Raw genomic sequence first — 27766 nt, 5'->3', positions numbered from 1 at the left:
AGTTGCTGCTGCTCCAACAAGCTGGGATGTCCTGCCCTCTGAGGCTCTCTGGAGGAGAAAGAAGAAATCCAAGAGGAGAGCTCACGACTAAGCTCTGTCCAGAGCAGTTTAATCTCCTCTTGGGCCCTGACCTCACACCACCCTATGCCAGCCCCGGTGGAGCTGGGCTCATAATGGAAATCAGACTGGAAACTTCAAATCCGCTCTGGCCTGGGCCTGTCTGGGCTCCTTCCGGCTGCACACGGGGCTCTGAGCACAAACAGCTCCACAAAACCAGGTGTTTTTATCAAAATCAAATTGGTTTTGCATGAAGAGGAGACACCTTGCACCTTTGGTGCCAGCTGTCAACGGAAACCATGCAAAGAATGTGAAAAAAACAAAACCAAGACAGAAGTGAAAACTCAGCATTTTGGGTCTTTTAAAATCCATTTACTGACTTCGCCACACAGAAAATAAAAAAAACAGTACAAAGAACTGTAAAAAATTCTGATCCTTCCAAGCAAGGTGCGTTTCACAGCAGAAAACAAATCAAGTGCTGGCTCAAGCCTAAAAAGTAGGAATATTTGGCAAAAAACCCCTCTGTACCGACAGACACCATCCATGGAAAACACGTGTGTCCAAAAGGAAAAGGTTCTGCACACCTTGACCCCTTTAGGACATGTTGCATAAATACCATAAACTCAACAAACTGGGAGCAATTCCCAGAGGTTTCGGGCAGCCCAGAACACACCAGCCTCGGGAAGTGCTGGCAGGGAGATTTTGGGGGAAAACCCCCCCAAGTCAGCCTGATGTGAGCTCTGCCTCTCCCCAGACCCGTGAGGTGCATCCTCATTATCCCAATGAGCTTGCGCTTGGCTCAGCCTGGGATCGAGGTGTTTGAGGTCCAAAATATTCCCTCCCCTGTTGGCAGCAGGGTGGGATTCCCACAGCCTGGAGCAAGAGAGATTTGAAACAGCTCCCAGGACAGAAAAATGAGTAGATGGTGAAAAAAAACCCCCCACCTTTCTAAATTATCATTCAATTAAAAAAAAAAAACAAAACAGGACAAAGCAGGCATAGAGCACTCACACTCCAAAAAGCACACACACTCCAAAAATCATGGCCGGAGCAGCCCAGGAGCACATGGAATTCCACACACTGGAATAGGGTTTGTCTCCCCACTGTCACCAGCCAAAAGTCAGTGTCCCCCTCCCCAGCCCTGCCCTAAAGCAGCCCCCCAGCCCGGCTGATCCCACAGCAGCTCTGGAGCAGGGTGCATGAGGTTCCCATCCTCTTCCCTGAGAGTTACATTCCTGTTTCCCTTTCCTTTCCCTCCACCCTCCTGCTCTCCAGAACAACTCCTGGAAGTCCTTTTTGCATCCTAGATGTTTCCTAGGGAAACTCCTGAGAACTCTCAAAAGCCAAGAGGGACTTTCATGCTCCTTGTGCTTGCCAAGAGCCAGCAAAAAGGGAAAGGATGATTTTAGGGTCTGGAGAAAGTCAAGCCCTCTCTACCCTCTTGGAATGAACTATCAGGAAATCAAAACTAGAGCTGCAGCTTTCACAGTGACCAGGAAATGGCTCTGCCCTTGTCCAAGGTGACCACAGAGCAAGGAGCTGATTGTTCCCAAGCCTGGGAAGGCCAGAAAAAAGCCCTCCAGAAGGGAATTTAACTGTCCTGGGATCCTTCCTGTGCAGTCAGTTGGCAAACGCGGGACCGGCACACGGCTGGCACCTGCTGTGGCACAGCTGGGTGCCTGCGTGAGTAGCTCTGGGTTCCTCAAATCCATTTTTTCTGCCTATACTGGAAAAATCCAAAGCAGGAGCCAAGCAGGTACTTTGTGCCCTCTCCAGAAACATCCCAGCTCGAACAAACCTCTTAGGAGTAGAATTACAGGCATGAAAACCACCTCACAGGTGTAACTGGGGCACCAACCCCTCTGGCAGCCCTTGGTTCAACTGGTACCAGTCCAACACAAATTGGGGAGCTGAGGGACTGGGAGCTTCACTCATCCATCCCAAACTCCTCGGGGATTTACATTCCTTCTTTCCTTCCTTCCTACACCTGACAAGGGGGAGGAAGCAATCTTCCCATCTACATCCCTGACAGGGCACGGAGCTTCCCCAGCCTCTTCCCTCTTCCACAGCACCACACCACAACCAACAGCCCCAGTGCAAACGCTGAACTGGGAGCACTGGGAGGGAAAAGAGCTGCATAGAGCACAAAGGGTTTGAGCTACACCACAAAAACTGCTTCAGCATGGCTGAAAGTGTGTGTGGAAAAGGGAACCTGGGTGTGGAACTGGAAAGTTGGTCAGGGAGAGAAAACCCAAATCCAAGTCTGTGGTGGTTCAATTCCAAACAAGTGCAAGAGAACACACATGCTCCCAACTTGAGCATCCAAACCCAAGAGATGGAGGAGAAGGAGGAGGAGACCAAGGCAGCTCCGTTTCCAGGCAAGGGACAGTCCCATGGCTCATTGTGCAGCAGATCCTTAATTCCCCCTCCCCAAAAGGAGGGGTCAGTCCAGTGGATGGCAAATTCCATTGCACTGGGACACAGAAGTCCTGGGTGTGCAGTTCTGGGACTGGCTTTTCCACAGCCAGACACCCAGGGGGAAGACAAGGCAGCTGGGAAAGGAGCAATTTAGGGAAGTGAGAGGTTTTATCAAGGTGCAGGTGCAAAACAAAAAGCGTTTCCCCTCCTTCCCGTGGACTGAAATCCAACTGTGGCAGCACAGCATTCCCATCGCCGGCCATCATCACCCCAGGAGAAATCTAGATCTGGAAAGGCAAAAGGAAAGGTTGGAACTACCTGGAAGCTCAGAATTACTGTGCTGCTCTGTCCAGACCTGAGTGGGCTGAGGAGCTCCCAAAGCAAACACGAGCCCTTGCCTTTGTTTTCCTCCCTTTCCTCTTCCCACAGCAGAAAATAATTATAGGCACATCTGCCTTGAAGAGCAAGAGGTGGAAAAAGGTTTCAAGGGAGAGAAGAAAGGGATTTCTCCCCAAATCCTACCCGTGTCCCACTAAAAACCTCTCTGACAAGTCATTTGGATCAGTGACAAAGTGGTTCAGCACAGTCCAGCTTTAGAGAGTCCCACCTCTGCCCTGGGTTAGCTCAGCCAGCATTACTCAGTGTTACTGTTTCCATTTCCTGGCAAAACCCTGCTTCTGCACCAAACTCTGCTTTCCCAAACTGACTGAGGTGGGGCTTTGGGACCCTTTCTAATGCAAAGGGCCAATATTTTGTATTTCCAATGCACACCAGGTGTGCCAACCCCCACTTTGGGCTGGGTCTCACCTTTTGATCCAGTCTCTGATAATCACCAGATTTGGGCCGCCGACCAGTTTTTGATCTTTTTCCTTCCAGAGCGAAAGCAATGATCTTTGGAGAGAGAAAAATGGAGACAGGGTGAGTGGGACAGCAGCCTCCAACACAGGCTTACTTGTGGTTTTTCATTCGCCTGCTCTTACAACCCTTTTCCTGTGACACCTGAAATATATAAATCCCAGTACTTGACCCCAGCTACGACAGGTAACAAGGTTTGCTCAACAAGCAGAAAACAGTAAGAATTTGTTTTCTTTCTCCTCCCTCAAAACCAGCTTTATGTGAGGAAAAACAACCCCAATCTTGTGCAACCTGCTACAGAAAACTCAGTAGAAAACTGTCAGAGAAAACACGCAGAGATCTCACACCCCTTTGTGCTTTCACCTCTCAGCTGAAAATCAGCAGCAGAGCTGAGGACACTCAGTTTCCACCAGATCTGACCCCTTTCCTGGTCACAACTCCCCTGCTCCTCCCACTGCTGTTGGGACCACATGAACATGAACCAAACTAGGAGGTACTGGTGAGAAACCAGCCAGGATGAGGGGAAAGGACTCAGTGGGCCCCAGTCCCACTCCTCAGGGCTTGAGCAGGGCTGCTCACCTTCCGTTTGTTGTGGTAGGCCACGTACAGGGCCGCGACGATGATGGCCGTGGTCACCAGGTAGGCAAAGAAGTGGCTGCTCTCTGAGTGGGCCCTGGGCAGGGAGGGAACACTCTTCTCTCTCTCCTGATTTACAGAGCTGTCACTGCCCTCCTCAGCCTTGGCCGCCTCCTCTCCGGCGTTTTCTTGATTTTCCGAAAAGCTGTCGTCCTCCGTAGGGTTTTGTTCCTCCTGGGAGTTCTTTTGATTGTCCTCGGTCTCGGTCTGGGCCTGCTGCCCACCACTGCTGCCTTGGCCAGTGTTCTCGTTTGTGTGCCCATTACCGGCCTCGCTGCCCTGGGTGCCAGCCCCACTGCTGCCCTGGTTGGTGGCCTGGTCCTTGTTGCTGCCATTTGTGCTCTTGCTGCCCTCCTTGTCGCTGCTCTCGCTGGTGCCAGCCTTGTTCTTCTCACTGCCGTCCTCACTCTTGGAGCTCTCTGGGTTGTTGCCATCCTGGCTCTTCTCCTTGTCCTTCTCATTGTTCTGCTGACTGTTTTTGTTCTGGCCGTCAGTCTGGACACCGTTGTCCCTGCCTGTATTGCCCTGGCCACCAGTGCCGCTGCCACTGCTGCTTTGGCCACCGGTGCCACTGCCATTGCTGCTTTGGCCACTGGTGCTGCTGCCATTGTTGCCCTGGTCACTGGTGCTGCTGCCATTGCTGCTTTGGCCACTGGTGCTGTTGCCATTGTTGCCCTGGGCATCAGTGCCACCGCTGCTTGGGCTGCCACTGCTGCTGTTCTGCACTCCATCCCCTTGTCCCCCGCCTCCTGCGCCGCTTTCACTGGCCCCATTTGCACCTGTGCCACCCTGGGCAGCCCCCGTGCTGCCGCCTTGGCCGCTGTCATTCTGTGCCTCTTTTTTCTTCTTCTCCTCCTCCTCGTTCTTTTTGTTGTCGCTTCCATTCAGATTTCCGCCCTTCTCGTCGTTCTTTGCCTTCTGCTCCTCATCTGCCCTGGTCTTGTTACTCGTGTCTGTTTGGGGGTCACCGTTGTTGTCGGAATTATCCTGCTGCTGGTTTTGGTTGTTTGCGTTCGTGTGTTCCTGGTTGTCACCTCCTCCAGCTGCCTGGGTTCCCTCAGACTCTGTGGAAGATTCGTTGTGATCCGTTTGCTGCCCCGCTGCTGCGGGCAAGCACGGAGAGCAGCCCGCCAGCACTGGGGAGGCTGAGAGCTGGAGAGCAGAGGGGAAATCCCCCGAGAGAGACGGTGGAACCCACGGGAGGAAGAGGGGAAACCCCACAGGAGCCGGGGAACCCACGGGGACAGGCGGGAGCAGATGGGGAGGGGAACCTCAAGGGAGAGGAAGGACCTCGGGGGGAGAGGGGAAACCCCCGGGTGACCAAACGCGGCGGACCACAAGGAACCCCTCCCGCCGGAGGGGCCCAAGGCCAGAGGAGGCCCCGCAAACCAAGCGCGGTGCCTGACCCACCCCCGGCCCAAAGGGCTTGGCTGCCCTCTCCCGCCCCTGCCATAGTCCCCCGGCGGCTGTCCCTCCGCGACCCCTCCCCGGGCACGCCCGGCACGCCCGCCCAGTGTGTCACCGGCCCCTCACCGGCGGCGCAGAGCCCCAGCAGCAGCAGCAGCAGCAGCAGCAGCAGCGGGCGCGGGGCCTCCATGGCGGGCGGGCCCCTCACGGCCGGCTCAGCACGCAGGTGCCGCTTCCGGGCACAGATCTCGCGAGAACTAGGGGAGGGGACGGGAGAAAGCGAGAGCGGCCGTGCGGGGGCGGGGCCTGAGCGGGATGGGGCGGGGCTTGAGGCGTTGGGCGGGGTCTAAGTGCGTGGGGCGGGGCCTAGGCCGCACCGGGGCGGTTTGTGGGCGTGGTCTCGCGGTTGGGGCGGGGCCTATGCCACACTGGGGCGGGTCTGTGGGCGTGGTCTCGCGGTTGGGGCGGGGCCTATGCCGCACCGGGGCGGTTTGTGGGCGTGGTCTCGCGGTCGGGGCGGGGCCTAGGCCGCACGGGGCTGTTTGTGGGCGTGGTCTCGCGGTCGGGGCGGGGCCTAGGCCTCACCGGGGCGGTTTGTGGGCGTGGTCTCGCGGGCGGGGCGGGGCCTAGGCCGCACGGGGGCTGTTTGTGGGCGTGGTCTCGCGGTCGGGGCGGGGCCTAGGCCGGCTGGAGCCCCATTGGGAGGCGCTTGGCGCCCCCTGGCGGGCGCGGGGCCCCCTGTGGGGTCTCAGCAGCGTTTTGGGGTAAAACCCGCCGGTTTGGGGTCTGTTTCCCGAGCCTGAGAGTCCAGGGCGGGGAGTTAGTGAGCAGGTTAGTGAGCAACGGCCCCAGGCGGGCGCTGGGAGTGCACTCCCAGCTCTGGAGTGGGCGAGGCTGGGGGGCAACGGGCAGGAAATCAGGGCTGGTTTCCTTTGCATTGCTTCAGGACGGCTTTGGAGAACCTGCTGGTTTTGGGTAACCTGGTATTTTTCGGGTATTCATTCTTTTTTTTTAATACCGTGTTATTTTTCGGATTTTATTTAATTTTTTGGATAACCTGTTGTTTTTCTTTTTTGGCCCAAGTGGACGTGTCCTGTCCGACAGCAGCGGCTCCCGGCAGCAGCAGGAAATTGGCTGTGCCTGTCAGCGGGCACCCAGGACTGTTCAGGTCTTTCCTTTTATCTGGTTTAGACTGTTAAATCTCCCTTCTCTGGACTAAATATCCAGCTTTTCACAGAATCATGGAATCCCAGAGTGATTTGGGTTGGAAGGCACCTTACAGACCATCCAGTCCCACCCCCTGCCAATGGCAGGGACACCTTCCACTTGCTCCAAGCCCCATCCAACCTGGCCTTGGACACTTCCAGGGATGGGGCAGCCACTCCATTTAACCCTAAAACACAGGAAAAACATCACATGGAAATCAACCGAATCCCACACCGTGATTGGGGAATAACTGGGGAAAAATCCTGCCTTGGAGTGTGGCGGAAGATGTGGTTGGTTTTCTTCTCTCATGTTTTTTTTTCCCCCCCAATCTCTGGGGAATCTCAGTTCAATTCAACACATTCCAACAATCCCTGCTGCTTGGCTCTGCCCGTGCCAGCCTTCCCAAGGAGACCAGAACAGTTGGCCCAATGCTTTTTTGGGATTTAAACAGAGAATTGAGGCTGCTTCTCATGCTCAGCTTTCACTCACCCCCTGGAAGTCAAGAGTGACTGAGCAGAGGCCAAGTTCCTCTGGATTTACAACAATGCCTCTGGGAATGGAATTCTGCCCAAAATACCATGGATGAGGCTGACATCAGCCCAGAGCCTGGTGGCTTGCACCAGGATCCAACACTTTTCCTGGGATCAAGCAGGATAAACAGGATCAGTGACCTCCCCTTCCCTCATGTCCCTCACAGTGCAGCCCAAGCCAGCGTGATGGCAGCTGCCGGTCCTGGATCGTGGAACATCCCCGGTTGGAAGGGACCCACCAGGACCACAAGGATTGACTCCAACTCCTGGCCCTGCACAGGACACCCCAAAACCTGAGCACGTTATCACCAGAACAACAGCTCCACATCCCAGCTTCAGTTTTGGGGCGCTCCTGAACTGGTGCCATCTCTTCTCTATAAATCCTTGTGGATTCACTTTTCGGGGATGACTCTTTCTGAGAACAGCCACCAAGAGCAGGCTGGACACACAAATCTGGCCTTAATTAACACTAATTGGGGTGTTTTAACGTGTTGTCCCAAGGTCTGGTGTCAAGACAATAAAGTCCTCACCTTGTCCAACATGTCTGCATCCCCCATCCCACCCCTTCCCCCCGAGGGCTAATCTGGTCAGGATAAAGGATCAAAAGGAGAAACAATTAGCAAATGGAAGAATTTAATGATGCTAATTAAAATGTATTAAGTGTAGCCACTGCCTCTGCACCAGCTGCTTTGGCAGGAGCCCGGAGAGCATGGAGCACCAGCCTTATCCCGGTGCAGAGTGGGATAACAGGACATCTGCTGCGCCCTCCCCTCCAGCCCCCGAAAAAAAAAAAAGAGGTTTGAAGAAACCTCGGTGTTCGTGGTGGAGCCCCTAATTAGCTCCATCTCTGCAGGAGACCCCTGGGACCTCATTAGGCTTTTCAATTAGTGCCCGGCCAGCCTGCAGAGGGGGTGGGGGGAGGACTGGGGCGGGAGGGGGCTGCGGGAGGGCGGGGAGGTGGCTGCAATTAAACGATCGGGCGGAGGTGACAGGAGTAGCCCCGTGTCCAAAAAGCAGCCGGGAAAGCTCCAGGCTGGCTCCCGGATGCTCCCAGGAGTTCTCTCGCCGGGTCTGGCAGCGAACCCCGCCGTGGCTGTGCCCGAGGCGGCCGTGCCAGCTGCAGAAGCTTTCCAGCCTTTTCATGGAAGCAGGGAATGGTTTGCGCTGGATGGAATCTTAAAGGTCGTCTCCTTCCACCCCCCTGCCATGGGCAGGGACACCTTCCACTGTCCCAGGTTGCTCCAAGCCCCGTCCAAGCTGGCCTTGGACACTTCCAGGGATCCTGGGGCAGCCAGGTCCACCCCAAGCGTAGCTCTGCAGCAATTCCTCCTCACCTGGACCCACCCCAGGCAGGAGACACCAGGCACTCCCCGAGCTTTGTTTTGCTCTGGGAACGGGCAGCAGTGATGGTGAATGTGATTTACATTTCCAGCTGCTCATTTCCAGTCTCAGCTCCATCATCCACACGGATGCTCCCAGCTCTCCTGCCCGGCTGTGCCTCATGGGGACCCCGTCACGGGCATGTTGGCCCCTCTCCCAGCTGTTTGTGCCTCTCAGCTAAGGCAGGATCCAGCTGTCCCACCTCTCTCCACACTGTGCTATCCCTTCCCTCTGCTGCTGACACTCCATTTTATTCCCTTCTGACCTTTTTCCCTTCTCTGGATGGGACTGGGACACACTCCATGAAAAGCCAGTCACCTACAGAGCAGGACCAGGGAGTGTGTGCTGGCAGTGCCTCATTTCTCAGGGGACCACGGGGCCTTGGGCTGCAAAACTGTGGGGCTTTGGTGGAATTTTGAAAAATGGAATCTTGTAACTGGGAAATCGTGGAATCATGGGACAGTTTGGGTTGGATGGGACCTCAAGGACCACCCAGTGCCACCCCTGCCATGGCAGGGACACCTTCCACTGTCCCAGGTGGCTCCAAACCCCGTCCAGACTGTCCTGGGACACTGCCAGGGATCCAGGGGCAGCCACAGCTGCTCTGGGCACCCTGTGCCAGGGCCTGCCCACCCTCACAGGGAACAATTCCTTCCCAATATCCCATCTAACCCTGCCCTCTGACAATGGGAAGCCATTCCCTGTGTCCTGTCCCTCCAGGTGCTTTTCCCCAGTCCCTCTCCAGCTCTCCTGGATCCCCTTTAGGCACTTCCAGAGAGCCAAACACTGCTGGGCAGTATCCCAGGCCTCCCACATCCTGGCCTGCCCGGCTCCATTTCACCTCCCAGCTCTGAGGACAAGTTAAGTCACGGGAAACATCATCTAAAACTTGTCCAAAACAGAGCAGTGGGGCCACCAGACCTCCTGGTCACATCATCCCAAATGGAAATGTGCTGGATATCCAGGGTTTTTTCTGCAACAAAGATAAACCCCAAAGTTTTCCTCTTCTAGAATCATGGAATGGTTTAGGTTGGAAGGGACCTTAAAGACCAACTTGCTCCAGTCCTCTCCCGTGGGCAGAGACACCTCCTGTAGAAGTACTTCCCAGAGGACAAATAAAATCCAAAAAGACCAATTTTCCATGGACAACCACTCTGAATCCAGTACTTTTATCCAGCTGTATTGCTGCAGGCACGGTGGATACATCGATCCCCTGATCTGTTCCACCGTGACAGCTCCAGTGGGTCCATCCAGCACTGGAGAAAAGCATCCCTGGTCTCACCTTCTTCCCCAGGAGCAGCGAGGCCAGGAGGGTTTAGTGACCAATTGCTTCTGGCAGGGATAATCCCATCCCATCTCAGCTCCGGAGCACCGCGAAAGCATCGGAACAGATGTTCCTTTTCCGTATGGGAAAACACTGAGTAAAACAAAGGAATATTCTCCTGCTGAAGCCCAACATCTGTTTGAAGCTGTCTGGCTCTGGTTCACATTTAATTCTTGTGACAGGTCTCTTCATGCCTCTAATGTCCCATGAAATCCAATTCAAGGAGCTGTTTGTCCGCAGCCTGCTCCTGGTGTTGGGGAGAGCGGGGCCGCATGTCCTCCAGGCGTTCCTCACCAAAAACCAGTTTCTTGGAACAGTTTCTCTGAAAAAAGCTCCGTTTTGCCTCTTTTCAAGCAACAGCCACGCACGTTTTGGGTGACACCCTAATCCCCTCCGCCCCGGTGCTCACATGACTGTGTGACACGTGGCCGCTCCTCCCGGGTGCTGCCGAGGAGGAATCGTGCTCTATTCCAAAATTTACACAATTTTTTTTTTCTTTGAAAGCAAGAAATTTAAATAATTTGGAGTGTGGAATGGAAACACCTCCCAGATTTGGGGTTGTCTTGGGTGTGGCAACAATCAGGATGCTCCGGGCACTCGGAGGATTTGGTGGCACCAAAGGGCTGCGTGAGCTGCACTCTCTGCTTGCCGCTCCCAGCTTGCCAGGGCGCCTACAAGCAGTGACTCTGGAGTTCTGGGATGCTCCAAGCTGGGAATTTCAGCTGTTCAGATGATGGTCCTGAGCTGGATGGAGAAGCCGTGCTCCTGCTGGAGGTCCCACTGCTGCTTGCAAAGGCATCAGGAGCTTTCATAAGGTTTTGGGAGCTGGCGTTGGCCCCAGGTGTGTCCCCAGGGCTCAGCCAAGGGCTCCCATCTGTGCCCATAGTTGGGGCCCGGTTCAGGTGTGAGTTTTTGTAGTTCTGCCCAGCTCTGATATGAAAATCCTCAAATCCGGGAGTCACCTGCTGCAGATGTGGATGCCAACATCCCGCACATCTAGGAAACACAGACAGACCCTCCTTACTCACCATGAAGTTCCCTTTCCCCTCCACCTGCAGACAGGCACCTGCTGCTGATCCACTTCCTTAAAAATGCTTCCCCGGTGGCTTCTCAGCACTGAAAAGGAGAAGAGAAATGTCACAACAGGAGGAAAAAGTGTCATTGATCCCCCAAATGAGCCAAAGCCCCACCAGACCCAGCAGCTACAGGGTGGGCTCACCCATCACCGATGGTCGGGATGCTGTTGTTGGGAACTGAGGGACACTGTGGTCCCCAAAATGCAGGAGAGGTGTGGGTAGAGAGTAGGGAACAGGGCAGGAAATTCCAAAGGGGGATGGAACAGGCCTGTGAACCCCATAAATAAGCTCTAGGCAGGTGCCGCTCCAAGTCAGTCTGCAACAGAAACAAAATCGTGAGTTCCAGGGGAAAAATTGAGAGTTTTTCCTGTTAAAATACAAGGAGAGGGAAGAGTCCTGATACGCCAAAGTACTGAACTGACTGAGGTCCCCAGATGGGTTGAAAATCCATTGGGTTGGTTTTGTCCTTTTTCATCCCAATCTTTCCACCCCTGGTTTGGAAGACGCAGGTACAGAGGACCCAGTACACACCAGTAACTCCCACTCCCTGGCTTCTTGGGGACCTCCTGAACTGGTTCACCCAATCCCCCCCGTGTCCTGATGCCTGGATCACTCCAGAAAACTGCACACTGTTGATGGACACCCCAAAATCCCCCTGTGCCCATCGACAGAGGTGTTCAGGGGACACTGGACCTCAGGAGCAGGAGTTCTGTCCCAAGATAGTTCCCAGGAAGGTCGAAATGGGTAAGAGGTGAGCGCTTCCCACACAGACCACACTCACATGGTAAGTTGCAGCTGTAGTTTTATTTCCTTTTGTGAAAAATAACAGGATTTTGAGGTGATAAAAACACAACCCCTCCCAGGGCTCAGCCCCAGACCCTGCCCACCCCAGCACGACTGCAGGCAGGAGCAGCACCAACGGAGCAGCATCCCTGGGGCAGGATCCGGCTCCCTGCCAGGGCAGAGCGAGGGTGGGAGCTGGGGATGGGAGTAGGGCAGGAGGATTTGGGAGCAGCTGGAGGCATTCCTGCTCCTGGATCCGGGATGGAGTGCCAGTTCCAGTCAACACCTGCCGTGTTTGGTGCTGGCATCACCATGCGGGTGTCGTCCCTGTGCCGGTGTCATTCCTGTGCCCCACGGCAGCAATGGGCACTCAGTTCATCCCACGGAGATTCCCATCGTTGGCAGCTTCTGGAGGGTCTATTTTTTTTTTTTTTCCTTTTTTTTCCTTTTTTTTAATAAAAACAGTCTTTAGGTCGACTGCTGGCAGCAGCTCTGAGCAGAAAGCCCCTTCCTCCAGAGTCTGCTTCCAAAGAGTTCAGAAAGGGTCAAATATTGACCAATAATGGTTTTGGCTGCGTTTGAATCTTGATTGTGGCTTCTGCAATGTACAGCGGGGAGGGGACGGGGGGCGAGGGGGGAACGAGGCTTTTCCCTTAGTCAGCAGGTTTGGTGACCAGGGAGAGGGGCTGCGTCTGCAGCACGGCCAGGGCGGCCGGGATGGAGCCGGGGGGTGAGGGCAGGAGAGCCGTGGGGGGCACCGAGGTGAAGGGGATGGGTCTGGAGAGGAGCGAGGGCGGGCTGCTGAGGCTGGAGGAGGAGGAGGAGGAGGAGGAGGAGGAGGAGGAGGAAGCTTTGCTGGTGAGGACGGTGGAATGCACGGCGAGCTGAGCCCTGGCCTCCGGCTTGGTGGTGAGCGAGAGTGGCTGGGCCTGTTCCGAGTGGGTGGCGGCCGGCGCGGCCGGCGAGGCCAGCGCTGCCGATGGCGTGGCGGGCGAGTCCAGCATGCTGCCGTGGGACGAGGCCGGGCTGGCGCACGGCTTCTCGGCCGGCAGGTACGGCACGCACGGCTTCTTGCTCTTGGAGGGCAGGGAGCCTGCAGGGACAGGCAGGGCGTGAGGGCCAGAGCCCCGCGCAGGGGGAGCTGGAGGGGGGGTACTCACTGTCCGTGTCGTGGCTCTGCTGCTGCGCCAGCTTCTCGCGCTTTCGCTTCTTCTTCTTGCCCTGGAAAAGATGGTTCCAGGTCCTTCCGTGGCTTTTGGCCACCATGGGGGCTGCCAGCAGTGGGAAACAGGGCTGGCAGTGCCCCAGAGCATCTGCAGGGACTCGGCACCATCGCCCACTGCCCCAGCACCCCAAACGCTGAGCCCGAGCACAGCCAGCCCCTCCCGCCAGCCAGACCCCGGGAAGGGGCACACGTACGTAGTTGTCCCGCGCCGACCAGGTCGGGTAGAGCTGCGAGTGCAGCTGCCGCTCCTTCCGCGCCAGCTCGTAGTACTTGGCCTGTTCCTCCCGCGACAGCGAGTGCCACTGCGGGGGGAGACCACACTGCAGACCCCAGAGCCACTCTGGGAACCCCAAAGCCAGGCTGGGAGCCCCCAAATCCACACTGGAGACCCCAAAGCCATGCTAGAGACCCCAAATGCACACCAGAAACACCAAATACATGCTAGGATGCCCAGAGCTATGCTGGAGACCTCAAAGCCTCACTTGGGGACCCAGAGGCACACTGAAAACCCCTAAGCCTGCTGGAATCCCCAAATCCACACTGCTGACCCCAAGGACCTGCTGCCCTGGGCTGCAGAGCTCCGTCCCTCCCATCCCAGTGCCACTCAGGTCACCACCACCTCCCTGGGACTCCCCGGGCTGGCAACGCCCCAGGTCTGGGGTCCGATCATGAGGAGAAGTGAAGCCAGGGGGTCTGAAGGGTCCCTGATGGGGGATCCCCTCCGTACCCGCCGGCCCAGGATCTGGTTGATGGCAGCGCTCTCCTTCAGCGTGCACTCAGCCACCACCTTGGCCCTCATCTCCTTCATGTACAGCATGAAGGCGTTGAGCGGCTTCTTGATGTGGGGTTTCTTCTCCTCCTCCTTCTTCACTGCCACGGGGGATTTCCTGGAAGGAGTGGGACAGGGGTCAGGACCCCCAGGACAAATCTCCGTCCCCACGGCCGGCCCAGCCCCCACTCACGAGCTGCCTCCAGGGCTGGCGCTGGGCTGGGAGGGCTCCTGCTTGACGATGGGCGAGACGATGGTGGGGTGCGGTATGCCCGAGGGGTGCAGCCCGTGCGCGGGCGGCGGGACCATGTGCGGGGAGAAGCGGCTGGACATCAAACTGCAGCGGCGGGAGAGGACAGGAGGGGTGGTCACCTCCCGACAGGCGCCCAAAGACCCTTCTGAGAACCTCCTGGGTTGAGACACCACTTGCCTCAACCCAGCTGAGTTGGAAACCCTGAAAACATGCTGGAACCCCAAATGCACACTGGGAACCCCGAAACCATGCTAGAACCCCAGTCTACCCTGGAAACCCCAAATTCGCTCTGCAAACCCCAAATCTACACTGCACCCCCCACAGCCATGCTGGAGACCCTGAGTCCACCTGAAAGCCCCCAAATCACACCCCAGCTTTGAGATGGTGACACTGATCCAGCCTAAGCAATGCCCCGAGTCCGTGGGATGTCCCATTCCTCCACCCATGGGGACCAGCCACTCCCTCTGGGGGCATTTTCAGCTGAGGGGACCACCCCGATCTCCTGGGACTGGGCTGTACCCATGCATGGTCTGCAGCCAAGTGTCCCAAAACCCACTGCCAGCTCTGGGGTGCCCCTGAGGGTCCCTCCCCCTTCCCAGACCCACCTGGACATGGAGGCGTTCATGGCAAGGGCGGGATATGGGTGCCGGAAGCCACCAGCAGGAATGGAGTACACGGGCTGTCCTTGCCTACAGAAACATGAGTTTCAGGGGAAAAAAAGATCCCTTCCCAGTTCATGGGCACCCTTGGACTGGTCTCCAGCTGATCTCCATCTGGAAGATTCCCAAATTTTCCAGCAGTAGGGAGTCCCTCCCTTCCCACCCCTCACAGGAGCCTGCGGCATCCTGCTGAGCTCGCAGGAAGAGTGGGTAAAGTGGGAGGAGGAGGAAGAGGAGGAGGAGGAGGGTCTCAGTCAGAAGTGGGGTTCCCGGGACTCCTGGGGACCCCACCCCAGGGCCAGTCTGTCCTTACTGTGGCACGAGCCAGCCCAGCGGGTGCGGGAGCTGCCCCACGGCTCCAGGCGACAGTGGGTAATAGGGGGGCAGCTCGGGGGGGTGCGGCGGCCGCGGGATCCCTGTGAGGGGGAGAGGGAGCATGGGGGAAGGTGAGAACAGGGCCACGGCAGCCTTGGACCCCCTGTGCCCTCCAGCACCTTTCCTCTGAGCACCCCAGCTCCCTCCCAGCACCCCATCTCTCTCAGCCCATGTACCCACTCCCCTCAGAGCAGCCCAACTCCCTCAGCACCCATCACCCCAGGCTGGGGAGAGCTGCAACAGCCACAGCAGAGCCCTGGGGGGATCCCACACCCCAACCCCACCCATTGCTGGTCAAGGACCCCCCCGGTCCCTGGCTGCATCCCCAGCCCCCTCCCAGAGACCACCCGGGAGGCAGAGGGAGCACCCAGTGGAGAGCCCCCCGTTCCCAGCAGAGCCCCCGCACCATCCCGCTCCCTCTGCTCCCCCAAACGCTGCCCCAGCCCCTGCTCACCCGTCTTGGGGTCGATCTCTGGGGAGAGGTGGCTGGGCGGCGATCCCGGTGGGAAGGGGTCGTTGCTGTAGGTGATGAGCGGCGTCAGCGGGTGCATGTGATGGGCGTGCTGCACCACCGGGACCTTGTTGGACTGTGGGGAGAGCAGGGAACTGCGGCCACCCCCAAAAACACCCCTGTGGGCAGCAGGGCAGCACTGCCACGGGTGCCCCATCCCTGGAGCGGTTCCAGGCAGCTTGGAGCAACCCGGTCCAGTGGAAGCCATCCCTGCCCGTGGCAGGAGAGCGGGACTTTGGTCTTTAAGGTCCCTTCCATCCCAAACCACCCCCACATTCCCCATCTGCAGGATCGTGGGGGCGCTGGGAACACACCACCCCACAGGTAGGGGCTGCTCTTACCAGGTGTGCGGGCGAGGGCGAGCGGTTGTCCTTCAGCGTGGCCCCGGCCGGCACGTCCAGCAGCGGCCACTTCATCTGCAGGTACTGTGGGAGGGACGGGACGATGCCCTCCAAGAGCCTTGGACACCCCTGGCCCCAGAAAACCCCCTGCCCCAGTCCTGAAACATTCCCCCCCAGCCCCAAATCACCCCCTGATCCCAAAACACCCCCCAGCCCCAAAGCACCCCCAACACTAAAACATCCCACCCAGCCCCAAAACATTCCTATAGCCCTCCAAAAAAACCCTGTCCCCAAAAGATTCCCCAGCCCCAAAACTTCCCCCCAATCCCAAAACATTCCCTAGCTCTGAAACAACCCTCTGACCCCAAAGTATCCACCGAGGACACCCCAACCCATGGGCTGCTGGCAAAGAGGTTTTGAGGGTATACGGGGATGTTTTCAGCCATATGTGCTCCTAGGACCCCAGTACTGGTGCCAGCTCCCAAATCCTAAACCCCAAATAGTGCAAAACCCCAGCCCCAGATCTCTGCCCCAATGGATGCAAAGCTTTAAACAGCAAAACCCCTTGAATCTTCAACCCCAAATGGTGCCAAGCCCCAAACATCAAATATCTGCCCCAAATAGTGCAAACCCCCCAAATCTTAAACCTGAAATCCTACCCCAATGGTGCTGCCTCCCTGAGACGTCCCTGTGTCTGAGGGTGCCTCTTCCATCCTTGGGGTACCATCACCAACCCCAAATTGTGGGAATGCAAGAAATCAGCCCCACACTGTGGGGTGGGGTCAAATGCAGGGGTTTGGGGGTTTTTTCTCCCTTTCTGGGGTAACATCTTGCCATGACATGGGGGTGTCTCCTTGGCACCCCCAAAGAAAGGTGCTTTGTGCCGTGTTTGGGGGGACAGAGGCATTAACCAAAGACAGCAGGAGGGTCCCTGGAGATGCCAGGGCTCAGGAATGTGGCTGGAGCAGCTGCCTGCAGGAATTTCCCCAAACACAGACCTTCCTGAGCTGAGGCAGCTGGAAGGAAAACCCAGGAGGAGTTTGGGGTAGCGTTAACTCTTCCAGAGCTGGGGGGCTCCTGTCACCCCCAAAGTGTCCTGTGTGCCCCCTGCAGCACCTCTGGCTGTCTCCTGTCCCCAGCAGGCCCCTCCTGCACCCGCCATCCCATCCAGCATCAGCCCTGCATCCTCACCTCTGCCTCCAGTATCCCCCCTCCATCTCCAGTATCTCCACCTGCATTCCCAGTATCCCACCCTGCACCTTCAGTCTCCTCCCTCTGCCTCCAGTAACCCTTCCTCCCCAGTATCCCCCATGGCTCCCTCCCCAGCATCCCCCTCCATGCCCAGCACAGCTCCCAGCACCCCGATCCCTGCTAGCACCCAAGGACCCCCATCCAGGACCCCCCTGGCACAGCACAGTCCCGAAGCTGATGAGGATTCCTCGTGATCCAACCATTTCTCCAAAATCCTGCTTCACTGCCTAACCCAGGTGCCGCAGGGCCACTTCCATCCCCATCCTGGCACACGGATGCTCCAGCATCATGCTCCCAGTGCCTCCATGGGGAGACTTGTGGCACTGCTGGGATAATCCCACAGGTGCCAGGACTGGATCCACCCCTGGCAGCTGGGACCCCACGCGCCCAGAGCACACCTGGTATGCGGGTGGCCCCATGGCCCCGGGCTCACCCCTCACCCGTGGGCTGTCACCCGTGGGCTCATCACTGTCCCCTGTGGGCTGGCCATGACCTGCCAGCTCACTGCCACCCCAGGTTCACTGCCACCCACGGGCTCACTGTGAGCCTGCTCTCCCTGGGAGGAAGGAGCTGCTCCCCAAGTGCCAGCTTTTATGCACCTTCCCCAGATCCGGGTGACCCACAGGTGCCAGGGCAGCCAAAACGTCCCAACACCTCCAGGGCCACGCTTGCAGCCACACCGGGGTGACACTGGGGACCCCCCAGCTGTCCCTAGCCAAGACCCGAGCACTGGATGAGACCCTCGGTGCTCCCCACCGCGTCCCCCTGTGACCACGTCCAGGACAGGGCAGGAGATGCCCCCCCACATCCCAAGGGGCTCCCTGACCCCCCAGCCCCCGCCCCCTCCCCGTCACAAAGGGGCTTTCTAGGCTGCTCTGTAAGCGGAGAAGGCGCGAGGGGACGGGGACAGGCGGGGAGGCGGCGCAGGGGGGACGGCAGTGGGGGAAGGTTTGGGGGATAAAAGGCTGATTCTCATTTCGAGGCCATTTCGGGAAGCTGGGGAAGAGAAGGGGGAAGGGAAGGGGGGGGAAGAGGGGGGACCCTTTCAAAATATACAAAGCGGGGGGAGCTGGTGAATGGTTCAATGGTGATGTGGAAAAATGACCCCCCCTCCCCTCTTTTTCCTCCCCATCCCTTGGCTCCAGCTGGGACACAGCCCCCACTGTCCCCCCACTTGGGGATCCGAACTGTGAAACAGCAGAAAAAAAAAAAAGAGGAAAATAGTTGAAAATCGGTCACATTCCAGAGAGATTAGAGCCAGTCCTGGGTCCTCGTTACCAGCCAATTAAAAACAAGGATAACCCCTTCCCTGCTGGAGCCCATCCGTCTGGGAGCCCCCAGACCCGGAGGAAGGGGGGCCAGGGGATCCCCCAATGCCCAGTTAAGGGCGTTCACGAGAGGATTTCCGCTCCTCTTCGGCACAGGCATCGATCCAGTTGTGATGATTTTTCTGGGAAGGGGGAAAAGCGCCCGGCTGGGGCTGGGCTGGGGCTGCGTGTCCTGGTGTGGCACATCCCAGCATCGTAGATCCTGGGGTGGCACGTCTGGGTGGCTGCTGCGGGTCCCAGGATTGCACGTCCTCGTGTGCCATGTCCTGGTGGTGTGTCCCACTATCACATGTCCCAGGATTGCACATCCTGCCATTCCACGTGCCGAGGTCGCGTGTCCCAGCGCGGTTTGTCACGGTGTCGCGTGTCCCAGGATTCCACGTCCCAGCACCGTGTGTCCCTGTCCTGGTGTCCTGTCCTGGTGTCCCAGCACCGCTGTGCTGTCTCGTGTGCAGGTGAGGTGTGATTTTTGAGGGAAATGGGTTTTCTGGGCTGGATGCACCACGTCCAGGTGTCCCAGGATCGCCCATCCCAGCACTGCCTGTCCCACTGCTCCACTTCCAGGCTCCGCAACTCCTGTGCTGCACATTCCATCACTTATCCCGATGCTCCCTGTCCCAGCACAGGCTCCTCTCTGCTGCCATCAAAGCCTCAGGCTTGGTACTCACCAAGCCTCATTTTGGGAGAGAAAAGGTCTGTTTGGGACCATTTTGCCAGCGGCTCTAGAGCAGGAGCCTCTTTGCTGGCTTTTCCCTTTGCCTGCAGAGGCTCCAGCCCAGAGATGATCCTGCAGGAGCCACCATGGAGGAGATCCAGGTGATCCCAGCAGGCGAGTGCTTCATCCCTGTCCCCAAAACCCCCTGGATGAGCTGGAAAGCACCCAGGAAGGTTCTCACAGGGATCCATGGATTTGAGCATCCATCTTTTTGTTGCTCAGGACAGGAGGTGGGGAATGGCGACCCCCAGTCGCCCGTCCTCACACCAATCCCTTTTCCAGCCCAAATTCCCAGGGTTTTGCAAAGTCCCCTGAGCCCCTCCAGAGATCCCCAGATTCCCAGCCTGTTTACACAGCTGCAGGATAACCAACAGCCCTTCCCCCTCCCACCTCTGCCAGCCCTTTTCCCCCAAAATTCATCCCAAAATCATGCCAGGGAGACAGGAAAGGCCAAGCATTACAGCAGAAAAGGGGGGTTTGTAGGATGATTAATGGAGCCCCCCCAAAAATCTTTGTCCAGGTGTGGCCACTGCAGCCCCATGGCATCCCAAGATCCAGCTTTGGGCAGTGTCACTGGCTTGTTTGGGAAAAAAAACCCCAAGTTTGGCTCCAGGAGTCACAGGGAGATGGGAGTTTTGAGGGAATGGGGATTCTGGGCTCAATGTATCGTCCAATCCCATAAAACTTTGTGCTTGGGAGTAAGAAGGTAGAAAAAACCCCAAATCTGCCCTGGCAGAAGGGTCTGGGGCTGCACCCAGGGGTGCTGCAGATGGGGATGGTGCCAAGGCAGATTGGGGGGAAGCCCCAAACAGGGGAAAAAAAACGGGTGGGGGAAGAGGGGGAAAGGAGAGGGGAAAGTAGGGACCTGGCCTCTCACCCTCCTGAGCCAGGATGGGGTGTCCTTCGCACCCCAATAAATCACCCCAATGCCAAAAATCACAGAGAAAACCCAGGAACATCCCGGCCCCACAGTGCCCATCACCCGGCCCGCAACCTCGCACCGCAGCTGCTGCACTCTGCTTCCCTGGGATAACTGGGAAGGGAGAAATCCCAATTACAGCTGGATTTACAGCCCGGGGAACGAGACATAAATCTCTCCCCCACCCCCGCCATCCATCCACTTCCCAGCCAAATAATCTCCTCCAGATGTTGCCCATGAACACCAGGATGACAAATTCCAGCAGGGAGACTTATGGGGGAGGTCTCCGGCTCCCCACATCCCAAGGAGAACCCCCAAAATTCCTGGTAAGAGTTATTTTCCCATCAGGGTTTAGGCTTTTTAAAGGGCGATATTGGGGTGATGCAGGAGACATCACCGTGTCCCCTTCTGGCATTTTTTGGGTCCGGCCAGGCAAAGGGTGTCCCAGGTGGGGACAAGGACTTTGGGGTGGGAATGAGAGTTTGTGACACCTTAACAACAGATGTTTGTCCGTTCCCATAGCACAGCCCAGACCCACGGGCACCAGATGGGAAATGCCAACAGGGCTGGGATGGGAAGGTGGAAAAGCCCTCCATTTGGGATGAGCTTGGAGTGGTGGCACTTAGGTGACCTCATCTGCACCCACAGATCCCAAGTCCCCCCCATGGGGACGCCGGTGGCATCTGCTGAAGAACGCGGCCTCAGATCTGCAGAGGGAGAGGGCAGGCAGGAGGGGAGGGATGGGAGGCAGCGGGATGAGGCTGGAGCACGGCCAGGACAGCAGCCAGGACACAGCCTCAGCCCAGAGCGGCCTCGGCACCAGGATGTCCGAGCATCCTCCCCACGTGGGTGCCCTGAGCATCCCTCACCACGAGCATCCCGAGCTTCCCTCACCCCTGAGCAGCCTCCCCCCACGAAGGACCGGCTCATCCCTTGCCCCCGGTGACTCCAGCACCCCATGGATACCCCGAGCTTTCCCCACCCATGGGTGCCCCCAGCACCCCTCGCACACACTGGCCACGGGGCAGGACAGGATCTGTGCCCAAACCCAGTGGCCCCGAATGCTGCTGCTGCTGCCCCGAGGCTTTTGTCTGCAGCTCCCGGCCCCAGCCTCAATGGATCCATTCATCTCTCCCTGCATCCGCACGGGGGGATCCCAGCGGGAGTAACGCGCTCAGCCGGCCCCAGCACCGACAATCCCACTGCTCCGGAGCCTCCCAGGGCATCCCCGGTGCCAGCGCTGGCCCACGGGACAGCAGCCACACCAGCACACCCCGCTCCCATCCTGCTGACCTCCGCTGCCCTCTTCCAGAGCTCTGAGCAGCATCCCCAGGGCTCCGGGATCCCAAAGGCTCCGGGATCCCTCAAGAATCCCCAGGGTGAACACACAGAGTGACATCGTTGCCAAAAACCACCGGAATAAGAGGCAAACCGGGAAGGGGCACATCACCCCTCCCCCTCGGACCCTCCCACACTCCATCCCCTTTCTCTCCGAGCTCCGACACGAGCAGGAGAGAGACGGAACACAACACAACCCGATCCCGGTCCCGACCCCTTCTTCCCTTATCCCTCCTCTTCCTCCATCCAGGATGCACCGGGCACTTCCCCCCGGGTTCCTCTTCCCTCCCAAGCTCCCGCCAGCGACTTCAAGGAAGGAAAACTAATGAAAAGCAGCTGCTGGGAATTCCAGAAGGATGATGAATGCGCCTCAGTCCCGGAACAATCCCAGGGCTGAGCAGAGGCGCCCCGAGCACTTACTTCATCGCTTTAATTTGGGAATCGTGTTGGAAAAGGAGGGAGGAGGGAGATTTGGGGGGGTGGGGGGGAGTGGAAACCTCCTGTAGGTCTACAAACTCCGCCCGCAGGGTAATTAGCCGAAGAGCATAATTAAGGAGCGGGATAAAGGGGCCATTGTGTGCGGCAGCTCTGCAGAGCAGGCGGGAGAGTCTGGGATTAGGGAAACTGAGGCACGGGGAGGGCTCAGAGCCGGGAAGGACTGGATCAACCCAGCAGCTGCACAGAGCAACACGGACAAGCCAAAAAGTGTGAAAAAATCGGGTTTTTCCTTAATATTTTCCAGGTGGGGAAGGAAGGCGGCACTGATGGGGGGGCAAATCCCAAACAAACCAGAAAATCCCAAATTAGTGCAGGAGGAAGGAGGAACTGCCGTGGTCTGAAGATGCTGAACATCGAGTGAGCCCCCACGCCGGAAAAATCCCCCCATTCCAACACCTCCATCCGCATCCCAATGCCAAAACCCTCCACGCTCTGCCAGAACCGCCAGCAGGACCCGCCCGGTTTTTGGAGCAACCATTTTTCCTGCCAAAAATCCGTATTTTAATCATTTTCCTTGGCAGCAGCACAGTTAAGGATCTATTTTCTTTAGGAGACAGATACGGCTCTGTATCCTCGGGAATTCATCACAGGAGTGGCGCAAAAAAAGCCGGAATAAGCCCAGGTTATGGATTTTTCCCTCATTTATTTTGGGATCGCAGCCTGCTGAGGTGCATTAATTACACCGAGGTGCATTAATTACACCGGCATGGCCTCAGGAGAGCTGTTTGGATGGAATTCCATGCCTGAGGAAGGTTTGGATTTATTTAAATCTTCGCCTCCAGACTCGAATTCCTGGGGTTAAACTGTTTTTTTTGGGAATAATGCCAATCCTGTGCATGGTCTCGGCTTCGCTGCTCTGGCAGTGCCGTGCCTGGTTCCCATCCACTTTCCAAGCAGGAGAAGGATGCTGGGATGAGATTTTACCCCAGTATGGATCCATCTCATTCTGGGTTTGGGATAAAACCCATCAACTCCACACGATCCTGACAGGATGGAGCCGGCATCGTGGCAGTAGGGATTTGCATCCATCCAGCTTGTCCATGTCCAGAGTCCAGAGCCTTTCCTTTCCACCCCACCTTGGAGACCTTTTTGTTGTTGGGAATGATCCCAAGGAGCCAAACAGTCTCAGGGGTCCCCAGTTCCTGATTCCCCATGAGGGAAATCGGGCTAAAGCGCTGCTCCAAACAGCAGTGCCATCGTTAGATTCCAACAAATTCCTTCACCATCGGAGCAGAGCCCCAGAAATACTCCCTGGTCAGAAACTGCCAGGAAGGTGATACTGGGGACCACAGACGCTTCCCAGATTCCAGGATCCCATTTGGAAATAACCCAGGAATTCACACAGATTAAAGGGCAGGAGCATCCATCCATCCACTGGTGCTTGGTGGGTTGGCACAGGGCTGGGACTTCTCCTGGTTTGGAGTGTGGGAAGGCACTGTGCAACCAGATTCCTAAATATTTCCCAGATTTCCATAGATTTTCTAGATTTCTAAAGATTTTGGAGTGCAGAAATGCAGAAGCACTGCATACCTGCCCAGTATTCCAAAAAAAGTCCTCCAGTTTGGCTGTCAGATCAGTCCTGCCATCCACAGACTCATCCATCCCCAGGATCCACCACCTTCCTGGCCACCTCCTCAGAGTTTGGGTTTGGGTTTTTCTTCCAAAATCTTTCTTTTCCATGTGGTTCAATCCACAGCACCCGGCTGTGGAATACGAGGATGGATGCCACGGCCACTGGGATGGCTGGATCCTGCAGATCAGCTCGTTCCCTCCAACGCTGGGGCAAAAGAAGAAGGAAACAAGAAAAAGACTGTTCCCAAAGCAGCCTGTGCCTCCTGCCACCCCGGTGTTCCGCGTGTCCAGACTCATCCAGAGCCCCGGGATTAGGGTGGGAAGCGGGTTTGGCGGAGCTCGGTGCCCTCGGGCGATGCTGCACCCGGCTGGATCCAGAAGGGGTCAGGATCAGGGAGGCTGCTTCCAGCAGAGGATTGGGAAGGCTGTGCCTGGATGTATCCGGTACGGGATCAGGGATGCTGTGCCCAGATCGATCTGGTACAGGATCAAGGACTGAAGTATGGGATTGAAGAGGCTGAGCCTGGATGGATCCTTTATCACATCCAGGATGCCGTGCCCAGATGGATTCGATACAGGATCAGGGATGCTGTGCCTGGATGGATCAGGAACGGGATCAATGACGCTGAGCCCGGCCGGATCCAGCACGAGATCAAGGATGTTGTGCCCAGTAGGATCTGGTTTGGGACTGAGGATGCTGCACCCAAATAGATCCAGTACAGGATCAAAGATGCTGTGCCCAGCTGGATCCAGACCAGGATCAAAGATGCTCTGTCCTGCTGTTTTCTGCTCTGGGATTGAGGAGGCTGAGCCTGGCTGGATTTCATACAGGATCAGGGATGCTGTACCCAGATGGATCTAATGTGGGATCCGGAACACTGTGCCCGTCTAGCTGCACTAGGCACGATGACATCCTGGGATCTGGGGGATCCCCATACTGCCACTCCGGTGGGAGCTCATGGAAGGAGGTTGGTGATGGGCACAGAGCTCGGCTGCACTCCGTGCATGAGTGGCCATGGGATCCAGCGGGGCCTCACCCAGTGGCATCACAAAATTCACCCACCCCGCCCCCAGCATCCCCAGTTCCCCCCCCCACACCCCTCACTAACTTGGATCCGTGCAGAGGCCCCAGTCCGTCGGAATTCAGCCCCAATCCATGCTTTCCCAACCCCAGTCATCTCTCTAAAACATCTGGGAGGCGACACCCGCTCCAGCCCCTGTTAATTAATCCCCTTTCTGGGATTCATTAAATCATCGTTAGTGGCCGCTTGTGACGGATCCCAACCCCAATCCCTTCTCATTATCCCGGATTCCTCGCCAGTGTTTGGCATCGAGGTCAGTCGCGCTTCATCCCCAAAACCTCATAATCCCAGAAGTGACAAATTGGGAATACAACCTTTATCCAGCTGCCAGCAAAACACCGGGATAATTAGCTTATCTACCCTCCCCATCCCGGGATTTTGGCTCCACGGCCACTCCAACCAGTTGCTTCCAGGAAAGCAAAAGTAGGAAAACCCTAAAAACATGGAAAACTCTCCATGCAAACCAGCCAGATTCCGGGATTTCAAATCATTATAAATGCCACAAGTATTGCTATCCCATATATGTTCCATATGGGAACGCAGTTTCCTATGGATCCGAAGAAATAATACGTGGAAAAGCACCACTGGAGCAAGAAATACACCTGGACAGTCAGGAGCGATGCTCCAGCCCGGGATTCAGTGGGTACCACAGCCCGGGTCTGCATCCCTCCCCGAAGGCTGAGGACCCCCCAGAGGGCTGAGAATTCCCTCGTCCCTCGGGGAGCTGAGAATTCCTCCTCCCAGGATGGCACTGTGGGGCCGCGTAGGGAACACCTTATATTCCTAAAATACCTTTATATCCCTAAAATTACTTTAGGATGTTGCCCAAGAAGTTGAGTGGGATGGTTTGGGGGTCGAGGGTCTCTGCTGAGAGGAGCGGGTCGATTCCCCTCTCCCGCCTCCCTCCCCCCCCCCCCCAGTTCTCGCTCAATTTGCTTAATCACTTCTCCCCCCGTGGCCAATGTTGGCCCATTAATGGCTTTAAAACCCTTTTAAATGAGAAAAGCGGCAGCTCAGGGTCAGGTTTCGGGGGCGGGTCCCCCGGAGTGAGGCCCCCCCAAACTCCCCCCTCAAAGGGGCAAAGTGAACCAAAAATAAAGGAAATAAACCAAATTTCTTGGGGGTTTTCCTTAGCATCAGGTGGTTGCTTTCCTACAGGACGGGCTGTGAGGCTTAGGGGGGGTCTGAGCACCCGCAAAAGGTGGGGAGAGGCTGGGGGGTTCGGGAGGGTCCGGGGGGGCACTTACGGTGCGGGCTCCGCCGGGGGAGAGGGCTCCATTGGCGAGGTAGGGACTGCCCAGCTCGGGGAGCATCAGGAAGGGGTAGCCGGGATAGGGGGGGCCCTTAAAAAAACCCCCATCTTGCTGTCGTCTGACCACTGGGGAGAGAAGGAAGGGGGGGGTCAGGAGGCGGAGGGGTGGGGGGTGCACCCACCGAGGGGGGCAAGGCTGGGTGCACGGGGGGACCCGGGGAAGTCGCTTGGGAGGCTCCTTGATTTTCTAGGGGTTCCCACTTGGGGGGCACCTGGGTAGGTCCCTCTGGGGGTGCCCAAGTCCCTTAGGGGGATACTTGGTTCTGTTGGGGGGTCCCCACGGGGAGGGGCCCGGACAGGTCCCTCTGGGGGTGTCCCTACTGCTGGAGAGCGCGGTCCCCGCAGGAGGGGGATCTCGGCTGCGTGGGGGAGTCCCGGGGGGTGGCGGGTCCGGGTGGTGGTCACTCCCCGAAAGGACCCAGCCCTGGGGGCTGTCCCGAGCCCGGGTGCTCCGTGGAGCGGTGGGGGGCACCGATCCATCCGTGGGGAAGCGACCGGGGCCGGTTACTGGGGCGGGGGGGCGGGACCTGGGGCCGGTGAGGTGGGAGAGGGGACACGACGGGAGGGCAAACACGGGGGAGGGGACACGGGAGCTGAAATTGGGGGACACGGCGGATGGACACACGGGGGGGGCGAGGACACGAGGGTGAGGACATGGAAAAGGGAATTCGGGGGACGGGGGGGGTTGAGGACACTGGGGAGAAGAACACGGCGAGCGGGAGTAGGACACGGGGGGGACACACATGGGGGATGAGGACACGACTGTGGGGGGACACCGTGGGGGGAACTGGGGCACACGGGGAGACACACGAGGGGAGACGGGGGGGGGGGGGGCACACAAGGGGTCCCGCCCGCAGCCGGGGGCGGAAACAAAGAAGTTGGGAAGTGTCGGCCGGTCCCGGGGGATGTGGCGGGGAGCAGGGGGGCGCCGGGAGGGGGGGTCCGGTACCTTCTGCCAGAGAGTCCCGCGGCTTCTGGAAACTTTCCCGGGGCGGCGGGGGCCGCTCCGCCTGCGGGGAGAGGCGGTGAGCGGAGCGGGGCCGGGCGGGGGGCGCCTCCCCCAGGCTCCCCGCCGCCCCTCGCCTCACCTCGGGGCCGGGGCCGACCACGGGGCCGGGGCCCCCCCGGTTCTCGGTCTCGCTGACCAGCGAGGACTTGAGCTCGTCCAAGTCCCCGTGGGCCGAGCCGCGCCCCGCGCCCTTGTCCTGCTCCTCGCCCTCGTCCTGGAAGGCGATGAGCTCGTCGGGGGCCCCCAAGTCGTCTCCCCCCGTCGGTTCCAGCTGCGGCATCGTGGGGTCCCGCCCCGGCCCCGCCGGGCCCCGCCGCCGCCGCCGCCACCGCCCGGAGGGTCGGGAATGCGCGGGGCGGCGGGGCGGGGAGGAGCCGGGATGCAAACCGACACCGGGGGCCGGGCAGGGGCTCGCGCCGCCCCGCCGGGCCCGCACCGCTCCGCACGGGTCCCGCCGCCGACTCCGCATCGGCTCCGTACCCGCTCCGCCACCGGCCACGCACCGGCCCCGCTGCCCACGGGACGCCCACCGGTCGGTCCCGCCGCGTCCGAAGCTCCCCGCACGTTCGGGGTTCCCCCATCCTGTCCGGGGTCTCCCCATCCCATCCGTGCCGCCCTCATCCGATCCAGGGTTCCTCCACCTTGTCCAGGGTGCCCCCGCTGGGGTCCCCCCGTCCCATGCAGGGTGTCACCTGCCATCCGAGTGTTCCCATCCCACCCGTGGTGCCCCCATCTCATGCAGGGTGACACCTCTGACACATCCGAGTGTTCTCAGTCTTCTCATGGTCCCCCCCATTCCATTCGTGTTCCTCTCACCCTGCCCATGGTCTCCCCATCATGCCCAGGGTCCCCCCGTTCGTCCCAGGGTGTCCCCTCCCAGCTGGGTGCTCCCATCCCTGCTACCCGTCCTATTAATTTGCCTCCACCCTCCCTTAGT

The 27766-nt window shown here is 58.2% G+C and overlaps 2 protein-coding genes across 3 annotated transcripts; both read right to left on the bottom strand.

The window, feature by feature from the left end:
- Positions 1-394: 394 nt before the first annotated feature.
- TGOLN2 (trans-golgi network protein 2) lies at positions 395-7651 on the bottom strand. The gene is made up of 6 exons (XM_032091797.1): positions 7640-7651; positions 5856-6051; positions 5500-5679; positions 3910-5069; positions 3283-3366; positions 395-2762 (listed from the first exon to the last, which is right to left on the bottom strand). Exons 1-6 carry the CDS (start codon positions 7649-7651, stop codon positions 2757-2759), a joined length of 1638 nt encoding a protein of 545 aa, XP_031947688.1. The 3' UTR covers positions 395-2756.
- Positions 7652-11673: 4022 nt separating this feature from the next.
- On the bottom strand, positions 11674-27180 carry TCF7L1 (transcription factor 7 like 1). 2 transcript variants are annotated; one of them, XM_032091900.1, is made up of 12 exons: positions 26909-27180; positions 26770-26830; positions 25756-25886; positions 15806-15889; positions 15408-15540; positions 14892-14994; positions 14525-14608; positions 13860-14075; positions 13625-13784; positions 13092-13199; positions 12833-12893; positions 11674-12765 (listed from the first exon to the last, which is right to left on the bottom strand). In XM_032091900.1, the coding sequence occupies exons 1-12, from the start codon at positions 27107-27109 to the stop codon at positions 12326-12328; spliced, it is 1782 nt and encodes a 593-aa protein (XP_031947791.1). In that variant the 5' UTR covers positions 27110-27180; the 3' UTR covers positions 11674-12325. The 2 variants fall into 2 exon arrangements, with proteins under 2 accessions (XP_031947791.1, XP_031947792.1); XM_032091901.1 differs by having other exon boundaries at positions 13860-14003.
- Positions 27181-27766: the final 586 nt, after the last annotated feature.

The sequence above is a fragment of the Corvus moneduloides genome, chromosome 27 (genome assembly GCF_009650955.1).
Source record: "Corvus moneduloides isolate bCorMon1 chromosome 27, bCorMon1.pri, whole genome shotgun sequence".
In the NCBI taxonomy this organism is placed as follows: Eukaryota; Metazoa; Chordata; class Aves; order Passeriformes; family Corvidae; genus Corvus; species Corvus moneduloides.
Note: the sequence above shows the minus strand (reverse complement) of the source record. Positions and strands in the feature narration are given on the sequence as shown.